General features: G+C 50.9%; 1 protein-coding gene across 1 annotated transcript in view; it reads right to left on the reverse strand.

The window, feature by feature from the left end:
• The window catches only part of GALNT14 (polypeptide N-acetylgalactosaminyltransferase 14), a 92608-nt gene that overhangs the window by 50565 nt on the left and 19259 nt on the right, over positions 1 to 22784 (reverse strand). Inside the window, exon 2 of the mRNA XM_040059894.2 lies at positions 9028 to 9197. Coding sequence (XP_039915828.1) covers positions 9028 to 9197 — 170 coding nt within the window. The remainder of the gene's footprint in view (positions 1 to 9027; positions 9198 to 22784) is intronic.

Here is a 22784-nt window from a genome sequence, read left to right on the forward strand (position 1 = left end):
CCTTTCTGAAACTGCAATTTTTGGCAAGGAGCACAAAATAAAGGTGTTCTTCTGAGGGATAGCTGGGATGGAAGCTGTGACTACTCCCCTGTGAGCTCCTCAGATTCTCCTTGGGAGGATGCCTGTCTCATAGATGCTATTCCCACCCAGCAAGGCACTGAGGGGCTGGGAGGAGGGACAACTTGGATAAACAAAACTCAGCAGTAAGAAATTTACTATTATACCACAATATTTACTGGAACAGCCCAGTCATCCCCACTGCCAGCAGACAGACTCCAAGACACTGAGTCCCTACAGGCTCCCCCAGTACCCACCCTGCCAATCCCCTTTGGCCTGCAGACATCTTTTAGCCAAGAATATAGCTCAGGTTTAGTTTCTGCTCGCTGTGCAGACAAGTGCCATAACTCACACTCCTTGCACAGCCCATTCAGAAGGCAGTAGCTTTGCCCTCCAGAAAAAAAATGAGTAACACAGCCACTTAACTGGTACATCCTCCTGCATCCCAAACACCCGCCTATACACTTCCATCAGCTCCTCAGAGAGCCTAGCTCACTCCTCAGCTGCTTCTCAAGTTACCCTCATCTTTCTCATGCAAGAAAAAGAGGGGAGGAATAGCACTGAAAATCCACCACTGTCACATCTGCCACCTCCCTACAGCAGCCTCAACCAGAACACCATCAACCCTGCTCCTGGAGGGAGCTTCCCCCAGCCTCCCCCAGCCCCAGCACTCCTTCTCAGAACCATTTTTAATGTAAGCTCCTCAGCGTGCTCTTTTCTCTAGGCAGCCCCTCAAGATACAAAACTGCAGCATCTCATTTCACCTCAGCTCTGCCCCTCGGTGACAACCAACATCCAGAGCCAGAGCCCATGACTCCAGGGCAAAATTTGCAACCCAGGATGAGTTGAGCTGTGCTCCAAAAACCTGAGTGGAGCCACTGTACTGCCAGGGTGAGGAAAACACAGCAGCCTTGAAACCAAGAGGGTGGCAGGAGCTCCTTTTCCTGGGATGCAGTTAACACCGGTGGCAACAATGACCCTGTGTTCCTGACAAGGAAGTGATGCTGAATGACCCAACTCACCATCACCATCTCCAGCTCCAGGGAGTGATTAGGCAGGGCTTGGAGGGCACAGAGCAGTACCACAGGCTGCCTCAGGCATCCGGGTTTGGATGGGGATCTCAGTGCCTGAAAGCCTCTCTCCTTTCCACAGAAGTTTGTGCAAGTCACACAGGGTGGTTTGGGTGTCCATGACGCCCAGGGAGTACACCAGCTCCCAGGAAAGGCACGGGAAGATCCAGCGTGGGCAGTGGCAGAAGCTCCGGTCACATCCAAGGAGGGAAGAACGGGCTCTTCAGGACAAGTGAATGTTGGGATGATGGTCAAGCCAGGAGCGCTGGCCAAGGATAGATCCCAGCTCAGACATGGGCAGCCATCCCCAGGGAATGCAACTTCCCTCAGAGCTCAAACCCACTATAATCTCATTCCATGCAGACTGTTCTCATCTACCCCTTCTTATCCTACCACATTCAAAAAAACCCCAAACACAGAAAGCTTCAAAAGAGGACATGATGTAGAAAGGTATTCAAAAAAAGATCTTTGCATTCATCGATTTTTGTACCCTGAAGCCACCAGTCCCTGCCTCAGAAGCCATCATGTCAGCTGAGCCCTTCACCTCCACCAGACAAAAATGTGGGGCGGCAAATGTCACAGACACTGAGGTGGCCACAGACACCCCCAGTATGGGGATTTGGACACTCACCAGCTACTGAATCCACAATTTCCCAGGACTGTACATTTCCAGCTCAGTTCAGAGTTGGTGAGTCCCCAGAGAGACCCATCACACTCTTGCATGAACTCTCCAGGAACAGAAGGTGCAACTATCAGAAAGAGGCACTTTAACACAGATATTCCCACACCTGTACCAGATATCAACTCCAGCAGAAGCAGGAAAACATGAAATACTGGATTTATTTTTCTCCACTTTGAGGCAACATAATGGAGTGGAGACTCCATCAGTTTTGTCTTTGACCAAGTTTTCTCAAGCCTGTCTCAACCCCACCATTGGCAAAGCCTTGCAATGTTAATCCACGAGATACATGAGTGTGGTAGTTAAGTGAATTATCCAAAAGTGATGAACACCAAAAGAGGAGATGACGGCACCTCAAGCAACTTCAAAGCTTGTTTCACGAACACAGGTAGCTAGGGGGAAAGAACTACAAATTGCATATGCTGCAACCAGGGTTTTTTAATTAGATCAGCTTTTACAAAACGCTGGGGCAAGCCTGAGAGGCCGGAGTCCCAGTGGGCTCATTGCTTCCACAACGAGACAAACCTGGGCTGATTACAGAGCTGACCCAACTTGGAGCAGGAGGCTGGATCAGAGACCTCCTGTGGTCTCTTCCAGCCCAAATTATTCTATGATTTCATGAAGTGCCAGTTCCTGATTAATAGCTGTCTTGCTTTCCTTGCTTAGCTGCCAAGAATTGCTAATCTCAATACTCCTTGTTCTCTGTGCTACCTGAAAACAATCTCTCTGTGTTCTGATCACACAATGGTTCCTCAAACCCCCCTGCAGTTTCAAGTCCAAATTCACCCAGAAAAACAAGTGCAAATACACTGTGTGAGGTGAGCACTCCACATCAGCATGAAAGTTTGAGATTTAGGCCACAAAATCCACCTGATCAAGGGCAGAAACCAAGACCTTGACCAAACCAGGCAGTTCTAGTTTATCCCAAAGGGACAAGCCAGCCCCTACTCTACATGAAGGATTGTTTTCGTATCTTCAACCCAAGGGATATCAGCCTGAGGAGACAATGGAAAAACACAGTGCCGAGAGCTAACCTCTTGGGGTCTGGTGTCCAAGAAAAAAATGCAATCGTGTTGTTTCCTAATGGAAATACTTTTGTGTGAGATGTGTTTTCCACCACTGATTTGTGTACCTGCTCACCTGCTGGGTCAGACTCGGCTCTTGCTGTCACTAGAAATAAGGAGACCAAGACCAAAGGCAGGGGTATCCCAGATCTCCTCTTACCCAGCTGTTTCAGCCCCAAAATGCTTTGCAGACAAAAGATCCAGGGACAGCCCTCACACATAGAGCATCTTGCCTAAATGTGATAAATCTCATTTGGCAATGAAATGGCAAATATCCTGACTCTGCCCAGGAAACCGAGTAACAGCTGGAATAACAGCTCAAGAGACAGAAAAACTTCAGGATATTGCTGACAGTCACCCAGCAGCTAATAATGAGCCCCAAAGGCAAGAAGAAACCTGTACCCTCTTACACCCAGCCAGCCCAAGCTCACACAAGGCGCTGCCACCCCTCTCCCCCCAGGGCTTCATGCACTTCTCACGGGAGAGCACCCACACTAGAGGGTACAGGGCAGAGCAAAGCCAGCAGCACAGACACTTGGCCACAGGAGGACCCCTCCTCCAGCTTTCGCCAATGCCAGGTCCAGAGATGTGGCAGCACCTGAGCACTCCTTCTCCCCCACTCTCCTCACCTGGCTCCCTCCTTCATCCAGCCTATGGGCAGGGGTCCATCCATCTGCACTGCACTCAAGGCTCCTCTGCTCAGACCTGCCCCACCACCCCTCTGCTCCAAGCAGGTGCACCCAGCAGCACCAGGCACAGGGAGAGCACAAGCACAAGCACCTCTGCCCACACCACCGCTGGCCCCGGTCTACCGCACGGCACCCGAGTCAGCAGCTCATGAGACACTGCTGGAATAAGCACATTTTAAAAATAATAATCCCTCAGGACTTAGTCTGCATTACACAGGAAAGTGGATTAGCCCAACTACAGTCCAGAGGCCAAAGTAAGAAATGTACGGAGTCAGCAAAGTGAAAGATAACAGGAGACCTCAAAAATCTACAGGTTTGGTTCTGCTCTCAGTTGTGCAAGGTCCATCTAGGTTCCTACAAACCCTCCCTCAAATTCAAAGTGGGCTTGGTCACCTGCTAGGGACTTACCCACTTCTGCAGGTCTAATGTTTAGGACACTAAGGACAGCAGAGCAGAGCCCCCACTCTGTCCTGCCTGGGGTTTTCCACACATGTTGTTCTCCAGACATTAAGTTCCTCTTTTGGGGACTCTCAAAAAAACAAGCAAGAAAGGTAAGATGATTAAATCCCTTGTGGGGCAAAAAACACATTTCTGGCTGCTGAGAACCAGTGCTCACCTCAAGAACAACCTCAAAGTGGTTTTGGTCTGGAGGGAAAGGAAGGTGGAAGAAAACAAGGCAATGTGAGAAGTCCAAGGACATCATAAACGTGCTAAAACAAAGGCAATGCTGTCAAAATCTACTTTTCTCCCCTTTGACTCCTCATTCCCAAGAAGATTTCACCACATTCTCAGCGCTTGGGTGGCAATCATCAACTCACCCGAAAACAGAGCCACTCCAAAGCCTGCATGGGCCACAGCTGCCCTCTTGTCATCTGCACAGGGATGCCAACATGCATTCCCATGTGCCATGTGCCAGTCGTGTCCAAGTGGGACACTGGGAAGGGCAGAGAGCCACGCTCAGCCCCAGTGCCCGTGTACACAGGCACCACACCCAGCAGAGGTGACCCTCAGGACCACCGGCTCTTCCCAGTCATCCCCACACTCAGCACAGCCTTTTTTACCTACCCCAACCACAGCTGCTCCACCACGACGTGGAATGTGCAAGCTCTGCACTCACGGGATGCAAGCTGAAATTAATGGGTCAGAACAGCACTGCTGTGTGTAATGCTCCTGCTCGAGGGCTGAAATGCTGACATTTCTGGAGCTTGAGACAGCAAGCTCTCTGCCTTAGGAAAACCTCACAGGCACCGCCTGCATCATCCCATCCCTCCATAAACAGTCCACATGAGCAGAACAACCAGTCCTAAGCAGCCTTCCTGCCCAAGGGACACTCTCCAGCTGGCTTAGCACAGAGATTTAAGATAGGAAACCTGGAGGAAATCTTAAGAGTGTGTGCTGTTCTCCTCAAAGAGAACAGGACACACTATAACAGCAGAGCTTTTCTAGGGGGCACAGGTTGGCAGGACCTGGCTTCTGGGCTGCCAGGATGCTCTCACCTTCAGGAGACAATGAAACACCTGATCTTCATGCCTGCAGCATTCCTGTCAGCCTCGTGTTTCAATCACAACTTGATCTTAGCAGCTGCTTTCTCTATCTCAGACACACACATACACAAACACAAAGACAGCCCTAAGCAGCTGTAAAATTAAACTTTAGCTGGGTAGGTAGGACCTCTTGCAAAGCACTTGCAACTCAGGGAAGGAGGGAACTTCAAAAATTCAGATTCTAATGCTAGAATTTGAGAGGGCTACCTCCTCAGCCTTCTTGCTTTATCAGCTCTTGAGACAGCATTACTAAACATTTACCGGCACTGCTGAAGTAAAAAGCAAAACAGAGGAAAACAGACACTGGGAGACGCCTGAAGCTGGCTGACGTGATTTCCAATAGCTGGAGAAGTCTGCTGGAGCCTCTCACCTCCTCTCCTTGTCCCCGATTTCCCCTCTCAGCCAGCGCAAACCCCCGCTCAGGCCAGCGCCGGCCGCGCCGTCCCAGCCGAGCCTGACAGCCACAACAGCATCTGCACATCCATCAAACCCAGCGGAGCATTGGGAGGCGGAGGTCAGCCCGAGCAGCATATGGAGCACTGGCGTGGTGAATCCCAGCCTCCCCAGGAGCTGTCTGCCACAGATGGAAAAAGCCCAGGAGCCATCACGGCAAATTCTCCTGGCTGGGGGCGACACATCCTCCCTGTCAGCTTTCCAAGCCGCTGAGCAATACTGGAAAACTCAGCTCCTCTCGCCACCACCCCGTGCTCACGCCCGGCACTGACTCACTGCCGTTTCAGTCCTGCACTTTGCCGGTGGGAGTTGTAGGAGGTGGGACGTGGGGATGAGGTAATCCCAAGTGCATGTGGCTACCATGGTGGAGGGGGACTAGCCGCCCACTCCGGAGGCATGAGCTGGCTGTGCAGAGTCTGGACGTGCCACCAAGCTCCAGGTCCAGTCTGCTGATGCAATTACAGAGATGTTTTAACCTTGGGTGGGCACGGGATGAACCACCACAGGACCATCCAAGGTCTTCTCCTTGGAGAAAGGCAGCTCTGTATGTGGTCCAAGGGCTTAGTCAACATGCAGCCAGGAATGGAGTTAACGGAGAAACACAAGAAGGTCACCAGGAGCAATGCCCCAGCTGTGAGATCTCCCAGGCCAGGTGACACAAGGTAGTGCACAGAAAGCGTGACACTTCCCTGGCTGAAACCACCTCCAAGCCAAGCTGAAGTTCACAGCCCTGCACTAGCCAGAGGCAGACAAAGAGAGCCACCATGGTTTCTCCTGCTCTGATTTCTTGGAATACTGCAATTCCTCTCCATCTGAAACTATTCCACTGGCTGCAATTTAAAAACAAAATCAATCCAGCAAACATTGCTAAGCAACTGGCTGTCAGTGCCACATCCCATCCCATTGAAAGTATTTGCCCTCTCCATGACCTCCTGGCAAGGAGCTTGCTGCTCAGCCCTTGCCAGATTTTGTATATTCAGTTATGGCTGGCAAGTCCAGATGCTTGGCTGGATTAGCAGAAAAAACACCAGGAAACTTTCTGCAACCATCCTAATGAAAAACACCCCACAGAGAAGCTGTAAGGAGCAGCATTCCCACATCCCAGTCCCTAGGATTAGGACACAATTCATGGGTCTCTGGGCATTACCATGGTCTGCAGGTCCATGCCTCTCACATGTCGTACAGAGGCAATGAACGATGGAGAGCCAGCACACTGGAAACTTTGCCACAGAGCAGAGTACGACACCTCACTGAGAGGCTGCAGTGATGGATGAGACCCTCTCCAAAGCCTCCTAAACCCTTGCACAAACTGGGCAGGAGCCTCTTGGCACAGTGGTACACCCCTTAGTGTGGGGTCCTGAATTGCCCCAAAGTCAGCTGGAGTAGAACTGCGGCCTGACTCTCTGGGTTGACTCTGAGCAGCTTAATCCAGGTTTTCCATTGAAACCAAGCCTCTAAACACAGCCTCCAGGAGAACACAAAGCATGAGCACTGCGGGTGTCCTTTCTCCCACAACATCCTGGTCCACACAAACCTGCTCTCCCCTCCACAGGAGGGCATCTAGCCAACCCCATGCTGGATTCCCTTTATATGCTCTTGCACAGCCATCAGCAATTTCTCCCTGCTCCGAGAGCAGGCCATGCTTATTCATGCTTTCCCACACATTTCTGCTGCACAATTCAAGACCAGCGCCCAGGCTGCATGGCAGGGCCTGAGCATCACCTGCAGCAGCTCCCAGGACAAATGTGCTGTAAGTCTGGATTATTTTTCCAGAGAGGGCTCAGCTCTGCACTTTCCTCTCTCCCTTTACCGCCAATCCCAGGTCCTTCTCCCTCCTCCATCCTCCCCATCAGTGCCTGCCTCCCCCAGATCTGCCGGCAGCCCCATTTCCTCTGTGGCCACTCTAATGCTTGGTTAATGGTGCATCATCCGCAGCGTTCTTCAGGCATATTCAATAAATCAGAATCCAATTACCGGGTTAAGGAAATTGGAAACAAATTAAATTAGCCCCAGCCCCTCCCACGCGCTGTGCCCTCACTTCCTCCTTAATGAGAACTTTTCTTTCACAGGAGCACTCATTGCCACATCTGCCCGCCCCGGAACAAGGTGGCTGCCACGGCACAGTGAGGGTAGGCAAGGGGCAACCGAGCCAATCTTCCCTTTTAATAGGGCAGATGGTTAATATCCCTGGCATTAATTCTCTCCAGGAATAGCACATTCGCTCCCTGCTCAGCTATAACAGGCGTCCGTCAGGGCTGACAGCTCCTCTCCGGAGAAAGGAGCATCTGGTCCTCACAACAAAAAGAAGCTAAATAAATAAATAAGCACATTGCTTCCTACAGGGCTGGGGAACTGGTGCTGTTTCAGCATTTCAGCCTAAGTGCTGCATGTGAACTGGAGCAGGGGAAGTTCAGGGCTGGGTCAGATGCCAGGAGAGCAATCACTCTGATCCGGGAGCAAGGTGCAGCAGGGGCAGCGGGGTGCCATGGCTGGGTCCAGCACAGAGCTCCCACCAGGAGCAGGACTTCCCCAGAAGGGCTCCCAGGACAAGGCAGTGGAGACAGCTGCTGCCAGCAAGTTGGGACATAATGCCAGGCACAATTCCATGGAAAGAGCTTGCACCAGCTGTGGATTGGTGACCAACAGTAGGGGCAAGGCTTATGCTGTGTCCTCAGATGACAAGGAGGAAAACTGCATTGAGGGGACCTTGGGAGCTCTTCCCTCACCACCGGGACATCCTCGCATCACCCCATCCAGCACACTAACAATTAACCCCGCTGACCTTCAGCAGGAAGCGCAGCTCTTCCCTGATGAGTTTGGAAAGACAACCAGAGGGAGACTACAGCTGAGACCTCAGCAAGCAAGGGTGTGCCAAAACTCCCACCCCACCGTTCTCACGCTGACAAGGGAGTGCAGCTCCATCTACAAGGCAACTGCTGCTGCAATCCTCCCTGCCTTTCCCAAGAGCTCCTTTGGGCACCAAAGGATATTTTTGACCTCAGTGGTGTCGGAGCAGCTAGTAACCCAACAAGTTCTTACCCTTCTCTCCTCCTCACTCAGCAATTTCCCACTCCTCTCTCTGCAGGGCAATTTCAACACTCGACAGTAATTTTAGACCCCTTGCTTCACCTCACTGCATCGTCTGCAGAGCAAGATTTGCCCATCACTGAGACTTGCTCTTGCAAACCCACTACTTTTCTGAAGAAAAAATAAAGGCCTTTCCTTTCTTTCCCTATGGTCCTGGAATAATTTATACAGTTTCAATTAACAGGTTTAAGACTTCCAGACATGCCAAGAAATCAAGCAAAGGGAAAGACTCCATCTCAGAAATACAACCCAGGCAGACCGAGTCCCAGGAGCACCTACTGGCAGCCCAAAACCACATAGGGGAACCTGAAGGGGAACAGGACTATGCCCCCAGGTCATGAAGGCTGGTGAGGAAGATCGGGAAGAGCCGGGGGGAAGCAGAACCTGTGATGGCGGGTGTCGCGGACAGCGCGGTCACTGGGGATCCTCTCGCTCTCCCGCTGGTTAAAGGCATGGAGCCGGTACGGGTCCTCGCCGCCCTTCCACCTCCGGGCACTCAGGTACCTCCGCTCTTCAAACTGATCCCAAAGGTCGTCCCAGTCCACGTCCGATTCCTGCGCGCACAAAGTCAGCCCCGTTAGAGAGAGGAGAGACCGCAGGACGCCTGACCCCGCTCCAGAGGTCCTCCCAAGCCCCGCCGGAGGTCCGTCAGCCCTGCAACTCGGGCAGGTATTGCAAGAGCAGGCTAACGAGGAGTCCCATGAGGTCTTCAGGGTTTATTGTTTGTCGTTAGGTCCTGAAACAATATCTCAAAGAGAACCTGCCAATTTGAGTTAAAATGACTGATTTGAAACCAAATTCAGGTCTCTGGTGGATCCCCCTCTCACGCAGCACCAGCTCGAAAAAAGTAAGAGAAGGTCAGAGCACAAACGTTTTGTAAGGGTTTTAATTTCTCTCCAGCCAAAAAACAAAGGTATTCTACATCACATGACCCATTACCCCCATAACCTTTCAGGTATGAAAGGAGTAACCTCACATTTCCACAGCCAAATCCTGGCCCCAGCTCCAGCAACGGGACCCTGGAAGAAGGAGGCCATCATGCTCCCAGCCCAATTTCAGTCCATCTTTGCCACCACGTGTCTCCCACTGAGGACTTCACTCCCACCACAGGGAGAAGAGCAGGAAAGCACTTGCCTGTGTGGTCTCCCCCACTCCAGGAGGATGGAAGAGCTGCATTTCGGGGTTACCCAGCACCTTCAACAACCTTTGGAGGTTTAAGCCTTTCTTGGTGGCTCGGTGCTGTCAGGGTTTAAGCACCCCTGAGCAGCAGAAGCTGTCAGGGGTTTAACCATCCTTTGGCAGCGTCTGAGGCAGCCAGCACAAAACAGAGCCGATAAGATCTCATCACTAGAGCAGCACAACCTCTTTGATCTCAGCCTACCTGTAACACTGAGAGATGCAAACATTTACAGACATCTCAGCCCTAAAGAAAATTGTGATCTTATCCAATAATTGATCTTTTCTTCTGCTTTTCTTTTTTTTCCCCCCTCCTCAGTTCACACCATCTCAAAGCAGATTTTGCCTGCTAATAGCGCAAAATGAAGCTTTTCAAAAGGGCGGTTTTTATCCCATAATTGATTTTACTCGCATCTGGCAGTGCAGTTTTTGTAGTCACAAGAAGGGGAGGAGGGAGCACGGGCTCCTGCAAATAAAACAGGAGCAAGCCAGACACTTCCAGCCACCACAGGATGCCCCACATCACTCTGGGTTACAGCAATGTGAGCGCTCCCAAAGAGCCAACAAATTCCAGGGATGCAGAGGTTTCCAGATACAGGGTTGTATTCATCCTCCCCTGGTGTGACCCCATGGCCTGCTCAGGACCTCCTCCAGCACCTATCCCAGTGAGAGAAGATCAGAAGAAAGCCGAGTCACCAGCCATGCTGAGAGGAAGTTATTCAGGACTGGAATAAAGTTATTCAAGGCTGGGAGAAAGTTATGAAACCAGTAAGGTCCCTGCAGGAGCTTTACGAGGAGGACGCACATAACCCGTCTGCGGACTTTTGGGAGGGCTGACGTGCACAGGGTGATAAATGCTGTTTATGTTGGTTTTTTTTCTAAGGCATCTTGCAAAACATGATTTAGCACCGCAGTAAAAGATCAGGGGAAAGTGAGGCGATTGCATCGCGGAGCCACCGACAGCCTGATGTTTATAAGATTTCACGATGACCCCAGGAGGCCTGGTGCTGCTGAAACAACCACCGGAGCTGCAGTCCCTAAATTTTAATGCTGTGAAGAAAAATAAAACTTGATTTTATCAAACTTAATAAGAAGAGAAACGGCTTTCAAAAGTGTCCACACAGCACTTAAGGCTGTAAGATGTGTGTGTGTATATATGTTGTTTTGGTTTCTGTGATGCCTATTACACCCAATAGCCTTGGATCAGCTAGAAGGGTGCAGCTGGGCAAGAATCTGATGGCTCAGGTGGGAGGGCTGGTGGATTCCTTCAAGGAGCTTCTGCACCTGCTGCAAGGGCAGCAATGCTCTGGGCAGGCAGCAGAAGCAGGGTTTTGCACATGGCAGGGTCCTCCAGGGCCTGGGATGGCATTTTCCCAGCATCCAGCTACCTCCACTCATGTCCTGTTACCAGAGGTGGTAGTAAACGGATACATGGACAAATACCAGTGCCTTACCCCACAGTATTCACCTCTCGTCCTGCTCTGGATATATCTTGCATTCCTGGTTCACTCTGCAGTGACTAATTAACACTCCCGTGCAGTCTCCACCTGAAATACACCAGCCCACCTTGATTCACTGAGGTTCTCCTTTTTGGGCGGAGGAAAGCTATCAGTGGGATGGATGCTAAATATTGGGTAATTAAATACACCCCTGAGATCAACAGTAACTAGATGCCAGAGATTAAAGAGTTATTTTAATCCCTATTTGGCCACAAAACAAGACCAGGGATTGGGTTCACTTGCTCAGCCAGAGGTAGATACTGGGGGTTGGTTATTTGCTTTTGATCTACATCACCCATCCAAATCTTCCGAGTGCTCTTTCCATCGCAAGCCTCCCTAAACAGGTAACTGCAATTGGAGCAGAATTCCCAGCTCAGACACAGGTGCACACTGACCTCTGCAAAACATGCCTGCTCAAAGCAGAAGAAGAAAGCATAAAAAGCTCCCAGCTGTGCAAGCAGCAGGAGGCAGGAGACCTCACCAACCTGCACACAGGGGCTCACCTGTTCCTCACCTGCACCTGATCCAAGACAGGGAATGAGAGTTTAAGCATCGGGAGAAATCTCCTTTGCTCACCAAGGGACAGCACATTGGTTACAGGTTACCAGATAAGGTCTTCATTATAGTATTTCCACAATGTATTATCACCTCTGCCTCACATCACAATTCTGTCTTGGGAGTTATTTAACTGATGTGCAGAAATCTAAATTTAATTTATTATGATCTAACTCACTTTAGAGGCCAAATTACCCTGCACTACAAAAGGATCAAGTCAATACTCCACTCGCCTTTCTATTTATCTTCTACAGGGCTCATCTCTCCAAGTTTCCTATTCATTTTCTCTCACGTACTAGTAATAAATTTTCAATTTTTTTTTCTTGGAATTAGGTAATTTCTCTTTCAACACTGCAGTTTAATGACTGGTATTAATTATAGGAAACACAGTCAACGCTTAAAAGAGTTCCAGAGACTCAATGAGCCTGAAGGAAAGGGAAGAAAAATGTATCCAAGGGGTGGCTGTCTGCTCTCGGCAAACAAGTGTTGCCTCTTACAACACCACACTGCGGGGTCCCCAGGGGTGGTCAACAAGAGGGACGCCCACAAAAGGACACTAACAAAACTTACCGTGGAGAGAAGCTTCCACCTCACATCAGCACCCAGCCAAGAGCAGGGCTCACCAAGAGCTTTCTCTGCCATTTCAGTAAAGCACCCCCCCAAAAATGACCCACTAAAGGCACCTCTCCAAAACCACCCATCACCCTCGTTGGCTTAGGGCACACAGCCCAGAGCAGGCACAGAGGCAGCTTTTCACTGTAACTGTACATTAAAGATTAAAAGCCTCTCAGTGCAAAGATGTAATTCGTCATCTGCCTCTTAAATCACAGCTCAGAAATAAAACAAGACAAAAAAAAAAAAAAAAAACAAAGAAACAAAGAAGGGAAAAAATAATATTTAAGAAAAAAAGGAGCGGTGCTGCGGGGGGAAAATGGGTCATTAGCAGTAAAACTACAATTTTCTGGCAACTGCTAATGCCTTGTTTATGTGGATTTCTGCAAATATGACATTTTAATGGCATAATAATTGTGTGATTACAGTACAGCAGGGATCGCTGGAGCGGGAAGGAGGAACAAGCAGCCCAGGCGGCTGCTGCTGCGGTCCCGCGGCGCTCCCGGGCAGGCAGCCCCCGGCACCCTCCCGGCACAGCACGGGAGGCCAGGCCAGGCTGGACACTGGCCAGGGAACGGGCAGCTGTGGCAGCACTTCGGCCACCCAGAGGCAGGCCGGCACTGAAAGGGCATGTCAGGTGAAAAGCCTCCCAAGAGGAGCTTGCAGTGACTGGGGACAGGCAGGTCACACCAGTCCCCAGGGACAGCCTCCAGCTGCCCAGCAAGACACGGAGCGGGCAGTGCGAGCCAAAGGGAGATTCTGATTCACTTTCTTCTTTTGTGGCACTGTTTCAACACAGAGAACTTAAGCCTTTGCTAAAATAAAAGCCATTTTCCTTTTGGGGCTGCTGAGCTCTGCCTTGAGACCAGAGTGAATCGGACCAGTGCCATGAGCATCCTTTCAGGAGGCAACAAACCCCAGCCAGCACAGGGGGCTGGCAGAGCTGACAGGGTTTCCCCAGGAAATTTGGCCAGAAAAAGGATTTTGCCCATGCAGGTGCAAAGATGACCCCAAAGGAGTCTGGCAGCAGCCAAATGTGCCTCTACCTCGATTCTCCTCAAACCCAGCTTTCCCTGGAAAATCTCATCCCTACATAATACCTGGCTGAGCACCTCCCACTGAGCCCATTCCCTGGGACTCAGGCATTAAAAAACAGGAGGGGAGGAGGAAATAAAAAATTCCATCAGCCTACCAAAAGCTCCAATAAACACGTGAAAGCTCTGGAAACTCAGATGCCATGCAGCACGCTGCTGCCCGGTCACGCTCTGTCACTCCTCTGCCAGCGAGGACATCTCTGTGCTCAGCAGGCTCAGGGGCACTGAAGGCAGAGGGCAATCCTTCGGCAGGAATTGCCACCAAGCATTATATAAATGAGATTTAGAAGTCTCACTGAAGCGCGGGGCCCCTGCAAACAGGAGGTTCAATTATAGAGCTGCTGCTGGCCCAGGCGCTAATGCCATCTGAAAGGATTATACTTCAAACAGGATAGGGCTCATCCCTCCTCGTCCTCCGGTGCCAGCGCGTGCACTGAAGAGGGTCAGCAGCGCCAGAGGGAAAAGAAGTGGGACAGCATCAAACTGCCTTTGTCCTCATCCCTGAATAAGCCAGATGGAGCACCGATGAACGAGATCCTTCAGTCAAGTTTTGGTGCAGTTTTGTCAGCCCCAGAGCCCAGTGCCTCAGCTTAGCCCTGAGCGAGCAGAGCCGTGCATCCCGACGGCCTCAGCCTCAGGATACAAGGGGGAGACAGGCAGCACCATGGCAAGTCTTTGCCCCATCCAAAGAGGATATGGTGGTGCCAAAAGCAGGCTGTGGGTCTTTGGAAAACAGCCTTTGTACTCATCCTGCATCACATCCTCCAGTACATCAGGTACTGTTCAGCACCAAACCCTGGAAGTCACCTCCTTCCTCTTACCCTCCTTCCCCAAACGGCACAATCCCTAAGCCAATCAAGCACTTAAATACAAACTTAAGTGACTCCAGGCACTTGTCCTAACTAACAGAAAGTCCTGTTTAAATGCTTAAAGTTAAGTACTTGCTTAAGCGCCTCACTGGCTCAGTGCCTCCGCTTTGTGCTGACACAAACCACACACGGGGAATGGAGGTAGCTCTGGGCCCTGGCCATGATCTGCCCTAATTAGTTTCCTGACCCATGGAGATTTTAGCTCCAGTTCATTTATTTGAGAGCTGTGAAACTCCTCTTCCTCCTGCACTGGTACCTGGGAACATCATGCATGAGCAGCTTGGTGGCAGCTCCTCTGGGACCCCATGGGGACACATAGCAGATCCAGGATCCCACCCTGCTCCTAGGCGGACCAGCACCTCCCCCTGCTTGGAGGTGATTGTTTTGTCTCTCAAAGAAAAGCAGATTTGAGTCTGTTCTAACCCCGCTTTGGAGGAAGAAAGAACAAAACAAAAGAAAAATCAAATAAAATATTAATACATATACCTAATTAAAGCAAAGCACTTCTCCAGCAAAGCCTGCCCTGCAGCTGGGGTCCCTGGAGAAGCTTTGAGCATTCACCATCAAGCTTCTCATTGCCATTGACCCTTTCCTGCTCATGCACATCCATAGGCATTCTGCTTCATCTACAAAGGATGGAGCTTCTCCTCCTCCTCTGCTGGCTCAGCAGGGAGCACGAGTCCCTGAGGACCTTACAGTGTCCCATTCTGCCACTTGGCCCTGAGGCCAAGATCACACTGTCCCCACGTTTTCTGCCCTTGCTGCTCACCACCCTTCTAACATCTGCTCCCGCGTGGGCAGAGCCTGGATCTCTCCTGTGGTGCACACACACATTTATGCAATCAAGGCACCTACTGCAGGAAACAAGAGTGTCAAAGGCTGGGAAGGGGCCATGGAAGAAGGTGCGACCTTCAAGAACTGGAAGAAGATTCGACCCTCACAAAGTACAGCTGCAACTTCAGCCCAGATGGAAACATCCCCCTCGAGGCCTTGGAGAAGGCTCTTCAGCATCTTCCCCTTATCCTCCCTACGCTCAACTGGCACCAGTGCAGTTGTTGGCCACTGAGTCAGCGCCAGCAGCTGACCCAGGGCTACGGAATCTGGGCCACCATTAAGTCAATCACAGACAGAACCAGCAATTTGTTTATCTTCTTGTCTGTATTTGTGGTAAACAATATACATGGTCTGAAACACCCTCCAGAGGCTTAAATCTGCTGAAGTCTCCAGCCAAATACAACAACATGAAAAGCCACTGGAGAATTACTGATGCTTTTTCCAGTAAGGGCACCAAAGCTTTCATTTTAAAATGGATGACCAGGACAGCCACCAAAACGGGGAATTTATTCGCAAATCAGGAGCAGGGGACTCCGAGCTGCACAGAGGGAAAGATGACAGATTCATTGCTTTGATGAAAAGCCAAATTTTGTTTCAAGGGCTTCCCTTAGGAGAAAACAAGTCAGCCCAGAGTTCACACCACACTTATCAGCAAGCAACTGCTGCACTGGCAGCGGTGCCAGGTTAAAATATATCCACATCGCCCGCAGGCAGCCGGAGCCAGAGCTCCATACGTGGACAGTGCTCCATACGTGGGCAGTGCTCCTATCCACCTATCCTGGTGCTGTAGCACCAGGCCACCATCCTGCCTCTACAGAGGGACAAGCAAGGCATGCCAGCAACCAGCATCACATGCCCCAGACAGATCCCAGGAATTCCCATGGTGACCCTCACCATCTCCGACATAGTGAAGAACCTCTTGCCTCTCTGTGACGATGGAAAGGAAGGCAGGATTCAGGCCACTGACCTCTAGAAACAACATCCAGCAACAAAATACCTTGGATTTCCACCTAGAAAGGTGTTCTTTCATCTTGGACCCCTCAAATCGGGTGCGTACATAAGAGTCTCAGTACATAAAGAACAGAGATCTTAACTCTTTAAAATTACAAATTAGCCCATAGGATAGCCTGACACATGGAGACAAATCCTGTATAATTAAAAAAGAAAGGAAGCCGATTATATCCTCCTGGAGAATATTGCTGCCTGCTTCTGTTTTATTTATACGTTGCATTGTATAATGAGCTGAATATTTAGGAGGTCAGCACAAACCAAGCTGCTGACTGGACAAAAGAGAAGACCCAGCTCTGTCTGTGCTCAGAGTCAAGCAGAAGGATGAAGAGGATTTTTGGTCACTTCCTCTTACCCCTGCCCACAGCTCTCCTGGGATACTGCAGGACTTCTCAGTTCAATTGATTGTGCTTGGGCTGCATCAGTCTCCCCAAGTTTCTATCAATGGTCTTCTGGGTTTTCCCACAGCCCCAAGGAAAGGATGAGCAATGCCAGTCCAAGTCATCTGGCACCTGTGAACCCTTCTAATGGGTTCACAAATGGTAATTCTGGATGGCAAACCAGACAAAATACATTTTAAGAGTCTGTGCTTTCACTGAGATTTTTATTTTTTAAGATTTCAGGTTTAAAAAAACAACATAAGTGGAAAACATCTGGACTGGCAGCAGCCCCACAATGAGCTGAGCATCAATTCCCAAGCCAATTCCCCCAAGCTGATGGGAGCAGTCCCCCACCAGTACTCCCATTGCCACTCCCATCAGCAGTGGGATACCCACAGCTCCCCTGGGCTGCCTCCATTGTTCTGCTAATTCCCAAAAAATGCCTTTGCCCCCTGCCAGAGGGGATCCCCTCAGCAACCCTCTCCAGGTGCACCAGAGTGCCAGGAGATGCCAAAGAGCATCTTTGGGGCCACGGTGCCACCTTAACTTGTGCACCACAGGCAGCCCCTCCCCAGCCCACTGCCACCACTCAGTGCATGGTCTGTGTGTGGGTGAGCGCAAGAGCAGCTCCCCCCAAAGGCTGTCAGCAATTACAAAGGGCACTAATTGGGAAAGAAATTAAGGCAACATCCCATGTGTGCCCCCACACCAGCCAGGTTCAGCACATTCCCAGGATCACCAGAGGTCAAATATATTGAGAAGGGCCCAGAGCCATGGTGAGTAAATAAAGTGGCAAAAGGGAGTTCCAACATGGACAGACTGTGTTTTGTTTTCCTTCTGTGCCTTTCAGGACAGACACGAGCTGCTTCCCAGCCATGAAGGTCGAAGCAGCCTCCCCAGGCTTCAGCAGGAGCAGCAGATGATTTAGTACTTAGGAGCCCATAGCTGTACTCAGTCTCCAGCTGAGCTTTGCTCCTCCTCCCGCATAACACCCAAAACTCCTACCAAACCACAGAGCTTGAGCATCTCAGAGGTCAGGGAAGGTCTTCCCCTTCCCCGTGGAGCTGTGGTTCCTACGTGCCAGAGGACAACCCAGGACGGGGCACATCAGGGGAAAGGAAAGGGAAAAGGGAACAGGGAGGGAAGAACAACGGAACCAGCCAGCCAGATCCCTGCTCTGAACGTCCTGCTTTGAACCCAGCCCTCTAAAAATCAGGAGGTTAATCCCAACCACTCCTTCCAAGAAGGAAGGGATCGTGCTGTTAATATAGTCAGCATCCTCAACCCAACATGGCCTTTTCACAGCAGCAAAGCCAGGGGTAATCCATCTGGTAATTGCTTCCATGAGGATCTTTACACAGCTTTAGAAACTAATGCTACTATCCTTCCCTGAGCAGCCACCCTTCCAAGCCAGGCAGCAACAAAGGGTGACGGTAACAGCAGCATATGAATGTGGAGTGTCTTCAAGAGAGGGAAAGGTTATAAAAAATCATATATATTATAACAATAGGTATTAAAGGAAAATGCAGTAATTGCAAACACACAGGACAGTTACATGCGTGGTATTAGCTGCCTCTAAGAAACCACCAGCTTCACCCTTCCCCCTCCCTCTGACAGCTAACTGCTTTGGGCAGCAGAGATGCACCAAGACAGCACCAAAGCACAACCTGCTCCAAGGAAGGAGCTCAGCAAGGACAAGAAATGCTGTCAGACAGAACTCCCCACTTCTGCACTTGATTTATTTCCAGTTCTGGAAAAGCCCTGGACTCCCTCCAGCCATGCCTCAGCTTCCCTGCTCCTATAATTAAGTCACAAGCCTCCCATGGGGTGGGACCATCGCCTGCGCTAAGCAGCTCCAGTACAAGGGCTTTTTTCCCACCTTTTCCCACCTCTCACCCTTAGTAGAGTGGGCAGAGCAGAGGAAAACCCTTCCTGGTGACTGACCAGAATGCCCCGAGCCCTCGCAGAGAGCCCTCCTGCCACATGCCCACCGTGCAGTGATGTGCTGCAGCCCAGCCCAGTCCAAACCATACCAAGCATCTATCATGGTAGCAGTGGAGAAATTCCTGGTTAAAGCACGACTTCTCCAATAGATTTAAAAGCATTGCCAGGATACATGAGAGCTGCCCTAACTCACATGATGTAAGAGGATGCAGGGGCAGCAGAGGTGTGGGGTCCTGACCTACCGGGCAAACTCTCAGAGCTCAGCTGGAGCTCAAAAACTTGCCAGTGCCTATCCAGACACCATCCCCCTGTCAAAAAGCACTGGTGACACATGTCCTCGTCTCAACACACACATTTTGCAGAGGAAGGTGTTTCTGTAGCCCAGAGCTGGTCCTCAACATACAGACACAGGGAGATGAAGCTCAGGTCACAACAACGACGCTCCTGGGTGCATGTGTACTCCTCAGATGTACCAGCCCATCCTCCCCCCAATTCCCCTCAAGGAGAAACTAGATATAAAACACTTGTGACAGCAAGAACAGATATAAACCTCTGATCCTTAGGTACCTGCTGCTGGAGTGTCTGCAAGATCCTGGGCCGGGGCACACCATGACTGACAGTGCCAGAGATACAGCAGCATAATTTAGAGCATATGTGTCAGCCCAGCCTTCCTCTATCTCAGCTCAGTAATAGAAACAGAATAATCAGTGCTGGCTAGTGCTACCTAGGAAGGTATGGCAAGTTTTAAAATAATCAAGCCCACTGGGGAAGGAGTGTGGTTCCCAGCCAGCCATGGGCACAGGGGCTGCAGGAGCCTCAAGTGCTGTTCCTTGGGTTGATGCAGGCTTGGCTGGGGAAAAACAGAAGCAGGACATGGCTGGTGTGGCCTGGCTAGGCAGATCACAGGCAGATCTCCAAGCTCTGGCCATCCTCCAGCAGCATAACCCTGCTGCTTGCATGGGAAAACCCTGAGCAGAGCCGTGTCTGGGCATGGAAGCCACAGCATGGACATCATAAAAACCAAACTCATGCTAAGTCTCCTGATGCAGCAAACTCAAAACATCTAAGAGCATGGGGATCTGGATGGAAACCAGGAACCAGCACCGAGCTTTGCTGTTATCATCAAAAAAAAAATAAAAATCTGCATTTGGCACTGATTCCTTCTCTCACATGCCAATACATGTTTCACTGCAATAAGGAAAAGAGCATTTTTGGAGTCCTCAGTCATGAAAACACAATATGGAAGTTTTGGTGGGTAGCTCCTGCTCAGGCTTGGACCAGTCCCCTTGTCTGACACAGGAAGAGATTTCCTCCACCCAGGCAGTACGGCTCATGACATGCACCCGTTAAGCTCCACAATTCCTCACACTGTGGAGGCAGCAAGCCCTGCCATGTATCTCAGTGTCTCAGATCCCCAGACCTCATCCCCTTCCATGCAGGAACCAGCGCAGTCCTGTACATCACATTCTGTCCCGAGATGCATGTAGACAAGCAGAGCAATCACAATACAAGCCAGCAACAAAGTCAAATCCAGGCAGAAATAAGCTGACCTAAATCTTTTGGGTCTTCATGCTTTGGCAGCATCAGGCTGGCACAGTGGCAATGGTCGTGGGCACAGTACAGCTTCCTGCAGCACGGCTGGGTGGCAAGACAGCACGTTCCACTCACCAGCCCAGGCAGCACAGAGGTGTCACCACACAAGGCTTGTCCACCCAACTACCAGCCAACACCGCCAACACCTTTGAACCCAAAGAGTCAGCTCGGGAACAGCCCCACGCTCGCTTCCACGGAGAGCATCTCATGCTGGGCGGACGCATCAGCTGCACCAGGAGCTGTGCAGAGCTCCCCACCTTCAGAAAGCCATGGGAGGAGAGGAAAGTCCCCTGTGTGACACAAGTAGCGGAGAGCAGAGGACGCACATTTAGGCAGCCCCATCGCCCATCTGGGCTACATCCCAACCCACATGCCTTTGATCCCTCTTGCTCCAGCAGCAACACGCTCCCCTTGCCTGCAGAGCTGCATTAAGGCTTAGATGGGATCAGACATGGGATAATACAAATGAGGTTGTGTTTGCTGCTGGCAGTAGCTGCAAGGAGATGAGGAGCCAGTCTTTCCAGCCGGAGGGAAACAAGATGCTGTCAACCTCTGGCCAGGCAGGCGAGGAAAGGGGGGATATGGCTGAGACCAGGCTAACGCAGCTTCTCTGCCCACAGCTTTGGGCATACAGTGCCTGACGGGCCACAGCCACAGGGGAAGGGAATCTCCTTGCTGAGGAGCCATGTCTCCAGCTGGGCTTCCTGGTGGAAACCAGGGGAGTAGAAACTGTAAAGGAGGCTGCTGGAAGGAAGTGCATCACACACCACCCCTGCTGGGCCTGTGCAACCAGAGATGAAACACAACCTTTTGTTGTCTGGATGGTCCTGAAAGCACAAGGCAAGCCCCAAATTGGTGATGCTACTTCTCTTAATGCTAGGCATCCACTGGGCTTGTTTTTTCTCATAGATCTTTTTCCATCTTACCCTCTCCTACGCACTCCAGCAGCTCTTCTCTTCCAGCTCCAGCCCTGTCTCTATTTCCCCTTGCTACTCCAACCCTTGGCACCAGTCACAGTTGTCCTCAAATGTAAGGGAGAAGATGCCTGGGGGTACACTCAGGTTTTGAGAGGCAAGCTGGAGCAAGCAAAGGCACACCACCTCAGGGAAGAGCAGAAACCATGTGGATAGAGAAGATGTGCCAAGCAGCAGACGTGCTACTCCATGATCTTTCCCAAAAACACAGCAGCCAGTGTAGAGGTCCTGCCAGCTGTGCGTAAGGCATCTCAACCAGCACTGGTCCTGATGGCTGTAAAAAAACCCACCTGACTGCTTTTGTATCTGATTTACTGTTGTAAAGGCACCTTCAGAGCACAAGCTCCAGCTGAGAGCTTTCAAAATCTTTATGCCCTCACTAGACCCCAAAGGAGAAAAAAGTCCCATGGGATGTGAAGAGCTCTGGACGCAGCACCACAGGCTCCTAGCTCTAAGCTGGATGACCTGCCCCTGGCTCATGCACGGCCCAGGGAAAGGCAGGGACACAGAGCCCCAGCAGCAACGCTTGCCACTGCCCCAGCAAGCTGCCCACAGATGGTGACAGGACTGGTCCCTCCGCAGCCAGCAGCATATGCTGCTGCTGCTGCGCCCACATCAAGGCAGACGCCTGGAGAGATGCACCAGAAATAACCAGTTACACAAGCCAAGACTTTTCATCTGTGCAGTCAAAAAGAGTCTTAATCCCAAAGTACTGGGTACAGCTCAGCACCTGAATGCATGCCCCTTTTTTTTTGCAGCAAAAGGAACAACATCTCAAGGGCAATAAAATCAACTTTAAAAAGTGCTGAGACAAAAGAAGGCCAGTGGGGTGTATTGGTGGCTACAGACAGCCAGGCTGGTGAACATCTGTATGGCAGAGAGTTTCTGCTCCTGGTCTGCCATCGACCTTTATGTCTGCTTTAACACGGGGCAATAATGCTCACTTAAGAGTCTCATGCTAAATTAATCATTGCAAAGTGCTCTACGGTTCAGCCAGGAGAGATAGGAAGGCAGCACTAAGCACTCAGCAAGACTAATGGTCTGTGATGTGCTCTGGCCCTGGGAAGCACTGCTTTAAGCTCCTGAGCAGGATGCACAGTGTCCCAGCAGGGATGCAGCCTCCTCCCTGTCCTAGATAGGCACCAGAAACATCTGCCCAGCTGCCTGCACTGGCAGGGGGCTCAGCTGGACCACCCAGCTCTAAAACTGCTGAGCTGAGGAAGGTGGTGTTCAGAGGAGCAGGGGAAAAGAAGATCTCATTTAACACCTGTCCAGACCTTTTTCCCATGCATCCTGTCCAGTCACTGCTGAACCCAGCCGGGCCTTCAACACCCAGAAGATGAAGTTCTCTGGGGCTCCACAAGCAGCTTGTAACCCAGTACACTGAACCTGCCCTTGCCAGCCTTCTTTGACCATCCCAGATTTTGTCCAGCAAGAGATGGGAGCTACTTCCTATCCACCATTTGTCTGCCATTAATGACTTTCCAGATCTGCAGCACAAGCCCACTCCTCCATCCCAGGCTAAGCAGCCCAAGGCTACTTCTTGCAGTGAAGCCATCACCTGGTGTCCGCCCCCTGCACCACTTCCACCTCTTCAATATTG

This window comes from Hirundo rustica, chromosome 3, assembly GCF_015227805.2.
Source record: "Hirundo rustica isolate bHirRus1 chromosome 3, bHirRus1.pri.v3, whole genome shotgun sequence".
Lineage (NCBI taxonomy): Eukaryota > Metazoa > Chordata > Aves > Passeriformes > Hirundinidae > Hirundo > Hirundo rustica.